General features: G+C 51.3%; 1 protein-coding gene across 1 annotated transcript; it reads right to left on the bottom strand.

Moving 5' to 3' along the window:
* Positions 1-940: 940 nt before the first annotated feature.
* On the bottom strand, positions 941-14,876 carry LOC111076789 (epidermal growth factor receptor). Its single transcript, XM_022370735.2, is given in 6 exon segments — positions 941-3,584; positions 3,586-4,510; positions 4,587-4,719; positions 4,790-5,970; positions 6,059-6,281; positions 14,529-14,876. Coding segments are annotated over 6 exon segments (4,320 nt in total). The 5' UTR covers positions 14,854-14,876; the 3' UTR covers positions 941-2,051.
* Between the last annotated feature and the right edge of the window lie 1,476 nt (positions 14,877-16,352).

Raw genomic sequence — 16,352 nt, 5'->3', positions numbered from 1 at the left:
GTGCGCACACCCATGGGACTGTGTGACCGTAGCGCGAAATGTGTCGTCACAAGTGACCCGCGTGTGTAGCCTACTTTTGAGCTGGAGCTTTAAAATAAGTCACATACAACGAAAGTGGGCCAGCCTGGGCTGGAACCACAATCCGTACAGTTCTACAATGTTTGCGCCACTTAAACCGAAAGTGGGCCAGCTGGGTTTGGGGACACTGGCGCCTGCCGAAATTGGGGGGGGGGTGGGAATAAATACAATATATAAATTGATTTGAAATTGACATTCATATGCATATCCCTATTTAGACGACTTTTTATAATTACATATTGTGAAGCCGTCGGCTTCGACTTACCTGCAATAAATTATATACTGATAGGCGATACTTTAGGGGGCTGCTCGCTGCTCGCTGACAAAAGCTGACTGATATGAAACGAAAAATTATAATTGCTCGCTGACAAAAGCTGACTGATATTAGACGGCCAAAAATTGTAGATTTGTCACGTGTCACGTCATGAGCCGATCGCGGTCAATCCCAGAGCCGAACGCGATCGGCCCCAGAGCCGAAGACCTGGGAACGTACGCTGAAAACTCAGCTGCCCCACTTTCGTTGTATGAACTGGCACATCTACATATATACTGTATGGTTAATGGCTGGAACCCAGAACTATACTTGCCTACTTTTGGGCTGTTTAACTGGGTGGAGTCACGAAATAAATTATATAAAAAGAAAGTGAATAGAAAGTATTTGACGTTAAATAAAGGCAACAAAAAGCATAAGTGAAATTAAATTTTTGGAATATTTAGCAAAATAATAAAGTAGAAAAATAACAACTCGTGCAACTCCTGTCTGGCAGATATTTCCCCCCTTGCTTGAGGTGTTTTTGGTGGTGGTGTTTCCATAAATTTGATAATGACTAAATGCAGTTGTTAATTACATTCAAAAATGATTTTATTTTATATTTTTGTATATGTTTAGATTTATAGTAAGTATATATGGACTAATTAAATTAAAGTTACGTAACATATTCATTATGCAAAAGCTGCACTTGGCCAATCTACAAATCTGTGTATAAGAAGAACGTATGCAATTAATTATTAGGTTGGTATTTTGATGTGGGAATTATTTATACATACAACATACATATGTATGTATGTGCATATCTTTGATCATTAACATATCGGCAATGCGCGCACTTACACTAGTTACAGTGACAGCTACAAACAGCTGTCTACGTTGCCAAACAAATATTCGAAATCTTTAGGAGAATCGCATCGATCGACGCATGGCACGCTAGGGGATTGGTTTGTCAAACTTTCTCGATATCGAATGGGATTTGGAACTAGATCTGCATCTGCATATAGTATCTGTATCTGCATCTGTATGTACACACACAATTAATTGGAATTATTATTTTGATTTGTTTTGTTTTCGAGTCGTTCGGTTTGTTCATCGTATTAGCATTAGCAGTCCTTAGATTTAATGCCTACAGTCTATATCACAGTTGGAAGCTAAGCGCTAAAAGTGGCTAACGACTAACTAACTATAAGTAACTATTCACGATAAGAAGTTATTAATGCTTCGGCGACAGTCCGCCGGCTGACCTAGAGATAAATTTAGCTTAGTGTGCGCCCTCCGCGCGGACCAGTCGATGGGCCCGCCGTGGCGGAGGCGTCTAAGAAATGCACTATCGGTGTTTTGTTCTCGTAATTACATACAATCTACAAGCGCAGGACCGCGACGACGATCCTTGCTGACTACTCAACTAGCTGGCTAGGGTTAGGATAGAGAAGTACGAGTATACACAAAGCTATGCACTACACAGGGCAGGGGGGCGGGGGCTAAGTACACTATAGAGTAATATCGGTAGTAATGTACACATCTATCCTAGGGCTTGGGCTTTTGGGCCCTGGTTTATACAGGCGAATGGGGGTCTATCTATGATAACAGCTGTCAAAGGCACGTGCCCGTGCATCCGCATGGCGTTGACGTTGGCGTTGGCTTCAAAAGGCACTTGGGTATTGTGGCAAGAATTTATATTCCATTCTGGCAGTGGATTCGGCTACACCCTGGTCTCGGTGTTGCGGTTCCGGTGCAGCGGCTGCAGCTCCCGCTGGGTGTCGTTGTAATACTCGTGATCGGAGCTTGTCGGCTCGCTGCCCGGTATCGGTATCTTCACCTCCAGCGTGCCGGGTACTCCCATCACCGGGATGCCGATGGTCTGCGTGGGTATGGGCGCCTCCGCCGCATTCAGGGCCTGCGCATTCAGCAGATACTCGGGATTGTCCACGCTGACGGGCACTCCGATGAGATCCATGTAGCCAGCGGTGGTGCCCGGACCGGCCATGTTGTGGTTGGGATTGATGTGGTTGTTATTATTATTGGGGCCGGCGCCCTGGCCCGTGGGCATCAGGTAATCGTCTTCGTCGACGGGCAGGTCGAGGCGCAGATTGCCCACACCCACCTCACGGGCACTCGAGTCGGTCTCATCATCACCGACGACACCACCGTTGGAGTTCTTGTTGCTGGGATCCTTGCAGTAGCGATTCAGCTTGGGAATTTCGTCAGTGCCGTCTGTGCGGTGGCTGGGACCCGGCGCCGCCTTGGGCTGCAGATAGTCATCCGCCTCGACAATGGGCTCAGAGCCATCCGAGGTGGGGGCCAGCTTGCGTATGAGATCCTTTTCGTCTTGGCTGGTGTAGGCGGGCAGGCGGGTGAACTTGTCGCCGGGTATGGCCAGATAGCGGCCCGGATCGCGGGCGAACTCCGCAAAGACGGTCGTCAGCTGCTTGAAGGTCGGCCGCATGGCGGCATCGAGGTGCCAGCAGGAGAGCAGGGTGCAGTAGATGTCCAGCGAGCAGATTTCCGGCTGTTCCAGCTTCAGACCCACCTCGATGAGGTCGGGTATGTCCTTGGCCGGGATGTTCTCGTGCGGCCGCTGGCCAAAGGTGAGCAGCTCCCAGATGGTCACACCGAAGGCCCACACGTCCGACTTGCTGGTGAAGACACGGTTCCGGATGCACTCCAGGGCCAGCCACTTGATGGGCATCTTGCCGCCGGCCGCCTTGTACTCGTTGGAGTCGCTGCTCAGCAGCTTGGCCAGCCCAAAGTCCGTGATCTTGACCAGCGAGGGCGTCTGCACCAGAACGTTGCGTGCCGCCAGGTCGCGATGCACCAGCCGCTTCTCCTCCAGGTAGGACATGCCCTTGGCGATCTGGGTGGACCAGTTGAGCAGCGCCTTGGAGCCGATCTTGTCGCGGTTGTTGCGCACGTAGTCGAGCAGGCAGCCCAGCGGCATCAGTTGCGTGATCAGCATCATCTGGGAGGACATGCAGACGGCCAGCAGCTTCAGCAGGTTGCCATGCTCCACGGAGGCCATGATGTAGGCCTCGCGCAGAAACTCTTCGCTGGACTCGGCGCCCGACGACTTCAGCAGCTCCTTGATGGCCACTGGGATCTTCACGTTCTCGCCCTCCGGCACCCAGACGCCCTTGAACACCCGGCCGAAAGCGCCCATGCCCAGGACACCGCCCTTGCGCAGCTCAGCGTCCTTGACGATGCGCAGCTTGCAGAGATTGGCGCCAATGTTGGAAGGGCCGCAGCGGCTCAGAGTCCTCGCAGCCGGACAGGGCCATGGTCATCTTGACCGTCTCCTTCTTGGCCTTCTGCTTCTGAAGACAGATGTATGTGACCACGGAGAGGATGCAGAGGGTCGGTATGAGCACGGCACTGGTGATGATGGCGATCATGTTCACGTCCAGGCCTGCGTTCTGCTTGCCGCCCCTCGGCGGACTGGAGGCGCAGTAGGGTCCGATCTTGGGCGATTGGTAGTTCACGTGCCGGAAGTCCGGCGGACACTTTGAGGTGCAGTTGAACAGCGTTGAGTTCTCGTAGGTGGCGGCGTCGTGGAAGCCGAACAGCTTGAAGTTGCGGCAGGCGATGCAGTCGTCGGAGCCGGGGCCGGTGCACCCCTTGCACTCCGAGTGACACTCGAAGCACTCGCGCTTGTCCTCGTCCGTGTAGTGGTCGGCCGGGCACTCGTCCTCGCACTGCTCGCGCCGCTTGTAGCCCACGCACTTGGAGCACACCTGCTCGTGGAAGCCGTAGTTGGTGCAGAGCTCGCAGCGTGGGTGGCACTTCCTGCAGACGGCCTTCCCGGCCAGCGGCTTAAGGGTGCCCTGCTCCTGCGGATGGACATACTCCCAGTAGTAGCCGTCGGGGCACTTGTCGTCCTTCCGCAGGCAACGCTCGACGGTGGCATCGTTGTTGATGATCGCCAGATTGCAGGTCTTGCAGCCGCCGGCTCCGATCGTGTCCTTTGGCCCGGTGCAGCCCTCGCAAGTCTCGTGGCACCTGCGGCACACCCCATTCTCGCTGTACTTCTCCTCGGGGCACTCGGACACGCAGTGCTGCTCGTCCCGCACATGGACACACTCGTCGCAGTGATCGGCGCCTGGTCCCGAGCAGGTGCGGCACTCCGGATGACACATCTTGCACGTTTTCGTGTCGAACTGGTAGGCACTACAAGAGGGAGACAGAGGGCAGGTTTAGCATGGCAAGATCTCTACAGGATTGGGGGAGGGGGGTCTCGACTCACTTGGTTATGTTGCGGCAGTCGGCGATGCAGGTGCCATTGTAGTTGAAGTTCTTGCAGTTGAGACACTGATCCGTGCCCGATCCCCAGCAGCCGTCCTCGTTGCACTGGTCCGAGCACACCAAGCCAGCTTTGCCTGTAGAGGATTAGATGAGGGATTGGGGATTAGATGGCTGAGGGATTCGATTAGACATCGGTTTACTTACGGCACTCGACGGCGTTCAGATTTTCGTTGATCCACTGCTTCTGGTCGGGCGACTTCTGGACGGCGTTCCATCGGATGTCGCCCACATAGCAGAGATTGCGGTTATGCTGGATGACCACGCTGCCGGAGCTGATCCTCTTGAGGTTGCGCATCTCCAGGCTGTGCAGCGAGGACTTGACGATCGAGAGCGCTGCGAAGAGGCTCTCCATCAGCTGGCGGCCGTGGATGATCTCCAAGTTGCGGAAATAGGACAGATTCCGGAAACCCGAGAAATTGCCCTCGATGTTGAGGTAGCCGGTGATCTCCTTGACCGTCGAGAAGACCTCCAGCCGCTCCGGATCCAGTGGTATGTAGCGCGGCCCCATCGTGTAGTTCACGTAGACGTCCTGGTAGCCGTAGAAGGTCTGGTCCAGTATCCGGATGTTGCCATCGATCACGGTGCAGTTGCGTAACGATTCAATGTTGCCGGAGTTGACGGTTTCGACGCCGGGGCAGGTCTTGGGGCAGGGCCCGTTGCAGGGCACGCAATCGCCCTCCTTGGCCATCTTGTCCGAGGGACAGCTGCGCACGCAGGCGCCGTTGTCCTTCAGCAGGTGGCCGGGGCACTCCTTCACGCAAGTGGCTCCGTAGGCGTACTTGCCCTCGGGATTCATCTCGAGTATGTAGCTGGTGGGGTTGTACTTGCGCATGGGCGGGCACTCCTCCTTGCAGACGCCCTCGTCGAAGAAGTTCTTGCACGCGATGCAGTCCTTCTGCGTGGGTCCCGTGCAGCCGCCGGCGCAGAATAGGTGGCAACACTCGCGTGGCCCCCGTCCGTAGCAGCGTCCCTGCGCGCACTGTGGGGCGCAGTTGATCTTGCTGAACTTTTGGCAGTTGTGGGCGCCCTCGCCCCAGCAGGGCCCGCTGCCGCACTTCTCGTGGCACTTGGGGCACTCGCGCTCCGGCGCCGTAAAGTTGTACGTATAGTTGAAATTTTCGGTGCTGCCAGTTAGGATCTCGCGCCACTGAATGGAGCGCGTGTGGCAGAGATTAAAGTTGTTGAAGAAGCCCACCCCTCCCTGCAGGATGTCCCGCAGCTCGGGCATCTCCAGCGTGTACATCTTCGAGTATATGGCGAACAGGGCGTACTTCTCGTCCTCCACGGCCAGGCTGAACTGCGTCCGTCCGCGAATGATCTGCAGCCTGCAAGGAAAACACCATTCAGAGGTTAGCCTGTGTCTTGATCACGGGACGGGGTATCTGGGGGGTATCAGGGGGGCTGCGAACTTACTTTGGAAACACCACCTTGGTGACGTCCACGTGGCTGATCAGAATGTAGCCGGTCACCTCGCGGATGCTGTCGAGGAAGCTGAGATCCAGATTGGGGTCCTGCAGCCACGTTAGCTCCAGATTGCCGTCCACGTAGGTGCAGTTCGTGTAACGGTCGCGCAGATTCCGATAGTGGTGCTCTCGGTTCGAGGGAGAGGAGAGGCGGGACTTGGTGCCGATGCAGACTGCAAAAGAAAGTTGACAAAAAAGGGAAAATTGTTGTAGTTTCGGTTCGGTTGGTTCCAGTGGGAGTAGTGGGAGCAGTGGGAGTACGAGTAACTAATGGAAGAAGGGTCCAACCGGAGTGACCCTAAACTGTCTCATTATCCCACAGTGTCCGATGGCTGTGTGGAGGTGTTGAGTTGGGAAATTAATTTCGCTTCGAATTGTAAACGGAAATAGCTCTGAGCAGAGAAGAGGAGAAGTTTGTTGCTCGAGTCTTTTGTTTGTTGTAGGCTCGGAAGCAATAAAATGAGGCATACACACTCGTACAACAAAAGCGAAACAAGTGGGCGCCCCAACAGCCATAGCCTCAGTTTTAGTCTCAATCCCCAATCCCCAATCCCAATCCCAGCCTCCGTCTCGGCCTCCATCTCAGCCTCAACCTCAGAGTCAGATTCAGATTCAGAGTCAGAGTCGAAGCCAGTTGGCGTTTTTAATAATTAGCAGCCCACGCAGTGTCTCTCAGCCCCGTTCCGTTCCGATCCGTTCCGGAGACCAGACGCTCTGTTATCATTAGTCAGCGACCTGTTTTAGCTGCTCGCGTAGTCGAAACATCTTCGGCGACGACTCCATTGATTTGCATCCGATAGATACAATAGCAAATGCACACCGAGAGATTCTTTGGAAAGGGCTACGTGGGTCGTCCGCCACTCATAGTGTGGGCCGCAAAAGTGTGCCATGTGTCGAAGCGAAGTTAGACGACACCCACCTGGTGGCAGCCCACATAATGCAGCAGCACCAGCATCGCCGCCATCATAGGCCATGCAGTCACAGTCAACCAGAGACCCACCCACCCGTCGGACCCCAACTAATTAGCCACCAAAATGGCCGCTGCTGCTGCTGCTTGCTGCTGGCATGCAACATGCTGCGGCATCTACTCGACCCATTTCGTTTATTGATTTCCTTTGAACAAATATCCAAAGAAACACACACAATTATGAAACCGAACGAATGGCATAAAAATATTTCTGTCGCCAGAAACAGAAACGGAGAAATTCCGCTCCGATGGGAAGAAAAAGTTAAATGCCCCCAGATATGCGTCCCATGCATTCCACTCGGCGGCAGACGGCTCCAAGAGACAGGGGAAGGGGAAGAAGCTGGGACAGGGACAGGGACAGGAACACACGAAGCAAGGCGAAGGTGAGGCCACGACTGGGACCTCGACTTTGTCGCTGGACACTGATCAAAAGCGGCTGTGGCAATCGAAGCGCAAAAATTTTCGTACAAATTCTTCAGCTTTGTTTCAGCTCTTTTTGTCGCTGGAGAATGATGATGCTCTCCCCAATGCCAATGCCGTTGGGCAGCAGTTCCAACCTGCCTCCCGCCCTTCAGTCTGCGCCACCGCCTCCATTTCTCAGGCCGAGAACCCGACATCACGAAACCCTTTTCAAGCCACGCCGAGCCGGGCTTTATCGCGCACAATTTATCAGCAGAGTTTTTCATGTTCGAGGAGGCCTGAAACGTAAGCCACGACAGCACTGGCAGAGGCAGAGTCAGAGGCTGTGGCTGTGGCCGTGGCTGCTGCTGCTGGTCCCCTGCCAGGCAAAACGTTGACTTTGACTCCGAACCCGAACTGTGGACTGGCGACTGGGGACTTGGGGTTTCTCGTGAAATGAGCGAGGCATATGCGATTTTTCTCTTGGCCAGCGACACGCCCGCCTCATACTGAGTCGCAGCATCAGAGAGTCCGCGTAAAAAAAGGCTAATTTGTAATCCTTAGGCTAAGGCCAAGAGTGCGGCAGCCCCTAATGAATGATGGTCCACGGGGGCAGAGTCGATGCTGTAGCTGTAGTTGTAGCCGCAGCAGCCGCAGCACAAATCAAAGTCATAATTCATGATGTGGCTCATTAAAACAAAAGACTTAGGCAACAAACTCGTCAGCGAGATTAATCAACGCACACACAGAAGCACGTTCTGAGTGTACTACTCGTATCTGTGTGTGTGTGTATTTGCTTATCGATTTGTATGCCAAGCCATCACCAATGCCCTTCGTAGCCCCCAAGCTTTACAGCTCCGCAGCTCCCCATCCCCATCGCCAGCGCCATCGCCTTCCCTGCCACTTCGTGCCACACAGCTGACGTACTGATTAATAGGCAACCACATTCCAAGCTTCACTTTGCCGACGACTTTGCTGACTTTCTAAATATTGTTTTTTTTTGTTAACTCTGCTTCTCCCCCTGTCCCGAGGGGGGCAAGAAAAGCCAGCAGCAGCAGCAATGGCAGAAGATTGAGATGGAAATGGAAATGGAGGAGAAGAAGAAAGCACTGCATAATCGATTCTTTTGGTTTTTCCATCTGCGATTTGACTTTTGGACTCGTGAGGTTTTCCTTCTACTTCTGCGTCTCCTTCTCTCTTTTGGCCTAGACGGCAAAACGTTCTTAACGTTCGTTCTCCCTCTCGTCTCTCGTCTATTGCCCCTCAGCCTCTCTCTATCTGTCTCTGTGTTGCAGCCTCAAGAAAGACCCCAGATCCAGCCACAAGACCCGACTCGCTCAGCCGGTTCTGCGCATTTAACAGTTTTTGTTGTTGCTGCCTCGCTCACGTTTTGTGGCCCTCTCTTTCCATCTCTCTCTCTCTCTCTCTCTCTCTCTCTCTCTCCCGATCTGCCTCTTCTGTCCTCTTTGTATGTGTGTATTTTCATTTCGTGGAAAAGATTTTTAACTCATGGCCCGAAACCGAAACCAAAAACAAAAACCCAAGAGGTAGAGCCACAGAGAAGAGACCATCTGGATTGCTTGTTGTTCTTCCACTGGTGGCTCGTATCTTTTTACCATTGTTGTTGCTGCTGCTGCTGTTGCTGCTGCTGCTGCTGCTGTTCTTTCGGATACATTTTTGTGTACCTTTGCCTGGGGCAGCAACGAGAATTGTCTAGATCTTGTTGTAATATAACAAAAGATTTAAAAGGGCATTAAGCATGCTTTGTTTTTTCTGAGCGAGCGCTCTGTTTGCCCAAAAATCGATTCGATCAAATTATAAGGCCTCCGCCGAACCGGACCGTACTCCGTTATTCCCTCCGGCTATCCCTGTGAGATGAAAGGGGGTGGGGGGCTGATGGCCGCAAGTCCCCCTGGAGAAAGTTGAGTGTCTTTAAGCGACTCCCGACTCAGAGTTCGCTTCCATATGCAGATGCAGCTGTACAACCGATCGCTAGGTGTCACAGATTATCGTTGCCACACTCCATGCTCCATGATCCATTCACTCCACTGCATACCCATCCAACTCCCTGCCATCCACGCTCTGCCACATAAATAATTCATAACTGTTTTGCGACAATTTCAATCGAGTCCCGCCACTGCCACTGGCACTGGCACGCGCCTCTTTTACAATGAAATTGTGTAAAAGTGCTTAATAAATTCATTTGTGCGGCCATTAAAAACACGCAGCTCATTACGGCTGCGGAATGGGTGTCCGCAGAGGGTGGCAGGAGGCAGGGGGCATGGGGGGCAGGAGAGACTAGCCACCGATCGGATTGGATTGGATTGGAGTACGGACTCCAGCGACAGCTTAGAGCTTAGAGTGGAGTCGCTTACGTGCGCAGATTTTGCAATTTTCCTCTCTCTCTCTCGCTTTTGCAGAATGCTGTTGCGGCAACTTTCTTTCGTGTTTGTTGTTGCAATTGCAGCTTGCTGCAGTTGTTGTTGTTGTTGTTGTTGCTATTGCTGTATTCTATGCTCGGGTCGTGGCGTCACGAAGACGAAGGCAAATAAGCGCAACTGCCACGCTGAGAGGGCGGGTGGTACAGAGGGCCAGCAATCTTGGCCAGAAAACGCTACAAGCGCAGACGCATCTTCAGCTTCAGCAGAACAAATTTAACAGTAGAGTGGAGTGTAGTGCAACAGCAACAGCAACACAACAACAACAACAACAACAGAGTACCGACAAAAAACTGTCCTCAGGAATGCAGTAAGAGAAATGGGTGGCATGGCATGATTTCTGGTTATTCAAACCATCTGGCAAACAGCCTACAGTCTGTTAGGGGAACATCCCACATCGCTATATAAGGAAATGTATCTACTATAATATCAGAGAAAAGAAAACAAACATAATATGCGTTCCCGAATGTTACGTTTGCTTTGATCCCAACAAATCGAGCTTAAAGTTATTCCATAACTATCCCCGAATTCTTTCTTAGCTCAACTGTTCTTTTTTTCTCGCAGTGTTTAAGCAAAGGCAAATCAGGCAACGGCCACAAAGCGAAGATGCAACAGCAGCCCCAGAGTCACAGCCATAGCCCCAGCCGCAGCCCCAGCCCCAGCCTGCCGCTTGGATGATGATGCCTTGTGGCGGCTCATCTTGCTGGTTTTCTTTGGTTCTGCCTCTCCCCCCGATTTTTCTGTTGCTGTGGCTGTTGCTGCCTCTGCTCCTTGATCATCTTCATCTTCTGGTTTTGGGTTTTCGTGTTCGAAGCGCGTTCATTTTGTTTCGAACAACAATTGGGCGCAGGTCGTGCCTCACGACAGCAACAACAACAGCAGCAACAGCAGAAACAACAGCAAACAGCTACAGCTACAGCAACAGGAATGCTTGGATTAGATAAGCTTATTGTTGCTGCTGCTTCGCTTTGTTCTCGATGCCCGTAAGCTCCGTTTCCATCCAGCAGATACCGACACCCCCCCTGGCCCAGCCCAGCGGGGCCTCCAGCTGCAGTCAGTTCTGGCCAGGCTTAATGAGCACGCCCTGGCGCCATTTTTGGTCCGCTGCCTGGCTTTGAAAACGCTCGCAATCGCATTGCCAACTATTTTTAGGCATAGAAGCGCGAAACAGAGAACAAAACAGAGGAGAGGGCCGTGCCGTGCCGGGCCGGGCCAGGCCAGGCCAAAACGAAAATCCACCAAGAAAATCGAGGAGAGGCAGCAGCCAGAAGAATCGTGGGCCGAGACGCGGCTTCAGCGTCAGCTTCAGTTTCTGTTTTGGTTTCGGTTTTGGCTTTGGTTTCGACATCACATCGAACGCCCACACGCAGGCAGTGGCGAAGGGAGTGAAGAGTGGGGACAGGGTAGAGTGGTGTTGCAGTCAAAAGTTCACGAAACTCTGCCACCGTCACCGCCTTCGCTTCAGCTGCAGCTGATGCTGCAGGGGGGGGGGTGGGCAGTGAAAAGTGTCGTGAAACTCTGGAAAACTGAAACCAAATGCGGGAACGAGAGGAAACTCTTGAAAACAATCAACAAGTAAGCAAGAGAGGGGCACGACAGAGAGGCAGAGGCAGAGACACACTGCGCAATCGCAGCAGCCATAGATGCTCTCTCTTTCTCTCTCTGTCTCTCTCTCCCCGATTCTCTCTCTCTCTCTGTACGTACTTGTTGTATCTATGTGAGTGCGCCTTTGTTGTGCCTGTGTGTGTGTGCGGGACTGTGTGGGTTTAGAAAACCAGTATTTCGCTTGCAGAAGTAAGTGCAACGCCAAATGCAACAGCAGCAAACACAGTCTAAGCCTTAAAGTTCAAACTGAGTCTAGTCTAGAGCTGGCTTTTGGCTGTTTCGCATTTCAATTTGGGCATTTATTGGCCACAGACGATGGCTTAATCAGAAGTATTATAGAAAAATGCAAAGCACACACTCCAACACAGACACACAGGAGAGGATAGCGCGTGCCTCACGCTGTAATTAGCTGAAGCTTACACCACGAAGAGTAGGTTGGGGGGACGGGGAATAGAGTGTGTGGCAAAGAGGAAGGGGATGGATGGATGCTGATTGGACTCCAAGTCGGACTCTGTGGCCCCATGCGCACACACAAAGTCGCCGCAGTAAAGCGCACCATGGAATGTGGTTTTTCAAGCGTTAACACGCACACACAACACACACACACACACAGGTATGAGATGGGTTCCCTATGTGTGGAGTGGTATGGAGAGAGGAAGCGTGCCTGCCACAGATTTTGAATAAGCGACTCAAAAGCGAACTGAAGGGAACTAGAAAAATAGAAGAAAAAGCAAGAGAATAAAATAAATCACAGAATCATATCCTAGAAGGATTTGAAGCCAGATTATTGCATCAAAATATAAGCATATTATCCACATTACAAGCTACAAAGACTGTAACCCTAAGGATGAGTCCATGCCCCATAAATCAACAGGAAAAGCCAGCAGCAAGAGCAACAGCTTAGAGTGTGTCCACTGTACTGAATATGCACATTTCTCCGAATGCAAATCTAATTGAAAATGAGTACAGCACCAGGTACTGGAGCAATAAAATCTTCCACAATAATCGCGATTATTAGAGCCGCCTGCTGCTCAAGTTTTCCAACTGTGTTTGGATACGTCTACCATCGCCTAGGGGGTTCCATTTGGCATGCACGTGCAGCTTGTGGCAGGGTTTTCTCTAGCGTTTACCAGTACATATTTGCATATTTGCCGCAGCTGTGCTTATTTATGATCACAAAGAAGAAACCCAGCAACCCAAACAAAATAACAACTTCACAGGAAAAAGCTTTGTGTCAACTCAACGATCAGTAGTGCAAAAAAAAAATAAATAATAAATAAATAGTAACACTCGTATAGAAACAATCATCGCGCAATCATAAGCGATGCGATGGGTCGAGTAGTCCTTGGGGGGAACATTTTCGATGCCTCGTTATCGGTTTCATAATTCGCTTATCTAGCCGTATCCGGCTATTGCGTAGAGCCACTCCATTAGCATAGGTACCGGGGCCGGGGCTAACTTCTTCTCCAAATATTTGCACAATTGCCAACAGCGAACGGAGGGACGGACAGATATTAATTTGCAGCTACAAGATCACTGAATATCGACTATCGTTGGGGAAATGGGAGGAATAGCGGTGGGCGGGGCGGTGGATAGAGCTTGTATTTTTTATTTTTCTGTTTGCCCGCCAAATACAAACATTTGCCCCCAAAGTACTGCGCAAACAGCCCACAAAACAGACACAAAGCACGCAACGAGCAGCCCGCCAACCCGACAGCGAGGCGAATGCGAGTGCGAGTACTCGAACTTTTCATTAAATTTCGCCATGCCGTTACGTTCGTAATGCCACTGGCCGATTCCCAAACGGTTGTTCAAACAGTCGGACGGGTCGGACACCACTGTACTGCTGCACCGCTGAATTGGAATTCAAATTCTTATTAATTTGCCAACAACCACAACGCAACGGCCAACACTCGAACCGAAAACCCATCGCAAAACCTCGAGAATCGCAGAGTCAACAGTTTGAGTCGCGTCGCCATTTTAGCTGGAAATTGTGTCGCTTGTTGCAGTTGCCTCTTCGGTTGCAGTTGTTGTTGCAGTTGCTGCTGACGCTGACGCTGTTGGAAAGTACAGAGACCAGATCTGAACGATCTGTACATTACTAGCTCCGGTTTTACCTTGTACTTTTGACATTACGAAACGCACTCGACGAACAGAAGGCAAACGAAATTCTTTCTCCCCTGGCTAATCAGTCCGTAATATTTGTGGTACACTGTGATATCTGTGGGTAGTGGGGACTGGGGCAGGGGCAGTGTCTGTGGCAGGGGGCTATAGTGCACACAAGACTCTTTAACTAAGGCAGCGCCAAGTCAAGAGGTGAGCAATGGGCCAGGGGCCAGGGGCAGGTGAGACGGCCAGCAAAGGGCAGGTATAAAGTAAGTAAAAGATATTCGGTAGTTTCTGTATATAGAATAGGAGAATACCCTGGATATCACTCTCACAATATATGACCATTCCATGTTCAAGATGTAAGCAGAGAATTCTCCGAGATCTCTCCTACATCCATAATTGGGGAAGATTTATGGGAATCGGGGAAGAGCTAAACAAATAACGAATCCTTAAATGCCCCACTACTATTTCCAGGGTAACGATAACACTTAATAATACAAAATGCAGCCGAAAACGAATCAGCAGCAACAACAACAACAACAACATGTGGCACTGCAGCGTGGGGCAGCAGCAAACAGAACCAAAAACAAGGCCCAACCGTGCACACGTCCCACGATAAGATAATGGAACCCATAACAGTGCCATATCGGTGCAACGAAACCGAAACCAACCCAAGCCGAAACCTGACTAAGCCCAACAGAACTGGGAACTACGCTGACGATATGGATATGGTGGCCATACTCGTATTTGTGCCGTCTTCGCTGATGATATATGAGGGAACGCCCGCAAATCTACATAAATATATAAATTGTGATAGATGGTGGGTTCGGGCTCTCTCCTAGCCTCCCGACGAAGACTGATCGAGCGGCAGATCCAAATCGAGATCTGGCCATGTGACTTACTTTTGCCCTTAACGAACTCGTTCGACTTCTGGTCCTCCATGCTATTGGCCAAAGTGATGCCGCCCGCTCCCAGGCTCATGCCAAGGGCGTTGTTGCTGTGGCCACCTCCTCGGTTGCCGCCGCGCTGCCTGTTGGAGTTGCTGCGGTAGAGATAGCGATCCCGGTCGCGGTCCACGTCCTGGTTGCGCTGCCGATTGTTCTGTCGCGCATAGCGGTCCCGGGCCGCCGACGCGGGCCACACACACACGCAGTGGGCAAGCAGCAGCAGGAGCAGTGGCAGGCAGAGTCCGTTGCGCCTCCGCAGAAGCTTGAAGGAGGTCCGCATCGTGGTAAAGATGTGGGTGGTGGGTGGTGGGTGGCAAGGCAAGGCTTTAGATCCGTGCGAATGCAAAGGCCACTGACGTCATAGGTTTGGTGGCTGTTCGCACTTTTGGTTGTTGTTGGTTGGTGGTTGGCTTATGGATAGGTTTTGTGGTCAGCTCTTCAGAAAACCGTCTGGCCTTTTCTTCCCTCTCTCTTTTTTTTTTGCTTTCTTGCCCCGTCAGCTTTGCGTGCCGAAAATAAGACTTTTTCATAAATTTTTATTTGACTTTTTCCACTGCGTTTTCGTTGGAGTTTTGTTGTATTTTAGTGTTTAAGCTGTTGTCGTTGCAATTTACAGTGGTATGGGTGTGTTTGTGTGTGTGTTTGAGTGTGTTTACCGAGTATCGGTGTGAGTGTTGGAACCAGTTTGAGTGCTTCACACTGCCACAAGCCACCAAGAGTCGTCCGAAGGCTTTTGTGTACGCGTACTTTTGAGGTTAGGGCCCGCGCGCAGGCGCAGCAGCTCTCAATCGGAGCTTCTCCGAGCGATGATCGCCTTTGTTTTTGTTAATTCGCACAAACACATTTTGCCCTGGCCTGATCTAGATTTTGTATGATTAACCCACAACAAATCTGTGCATCCAGCACTTGGACCACTGCTGCGACAACGACAGCGACAGCGACTGAGGCTGCTGCTGCCAATTAGCAGAGATTCACGAAAAACACACGTATTACTCGAATATTCAACTGGTTGTTGTTGTTCACTTGCTATCCACCAATGGTGATGATGATGATGATGTTGATGCCCATCGGGGGCCGTACTGCGATTTCTGGGTAATACGACTGCCACTGCGATTAGCACAGGCAAATTAGCGACGCGGCGAACGAGTCCGAGAGATCGGCGACGATCGATTGTCAGACATATAGACAGACAGACGGGCGAGGCGAGAAGGCGGGACGACGATACGACAGATGCAGCATGAACAATTCGCGTCTGCGCAGCAACAAGTTCTCTTCGAGACTGAAAACAGAAAACTGAAAACCAAAAGCGGAGCCAAAGCCGTACCAAACACGCTCTCGTACACTTCGCCTCTCACACAAATGCAGGCGAACAGAGAGGGACCCAGAGAGAGAGAAACATGGTGAGAGCATAGTATACAGGTAAAAAGTGTGGAAAAAGGTGAGCGGCTGGAGACAATCTTAAGCGCAGATCAGGTCAAAATAAAACTAAAGCAAAGCGACACACAGCTGCACAATGGCCTCTCTCGCAATCACGCAGATATAGAGACAGACTGAGAAAGAGAGCGAGAGCGAGTGCGAGAGCGGGTATCAAAGGTAATCGTAAACGTAACGAGGCAGCGTTTTAAAGAGTCAGGCGTAACACGAAACTACACGGCAATGCAATGCAGCAAACTGTCCCCCACCCTACTACGAAATTCTCTACTTCTAGATATTTTTCATTTTTCAGTAGCTATAGACCGATTCTATATTAGCTTTATCCGACTTTGACTCGATTAGTGT

This window comes from Drosophila obscura, unplaced genomic scaffold, assembly GCF_018151105.1.
Source record: "Drosophila obscura isolate BZ-5 IFL unplaced genomic scaffold, ASM1815110v1 contig_151, whole genome shotgun sequence".
NCBI lineage: Eukaryota > Metazoa > Arthropoda > Insecta > Diptera > Drosophilidae > Drosophila > Drosophila obscura.
This window is presented reverse-complemented; position numbering and strand designations above follow the sequence as displayed.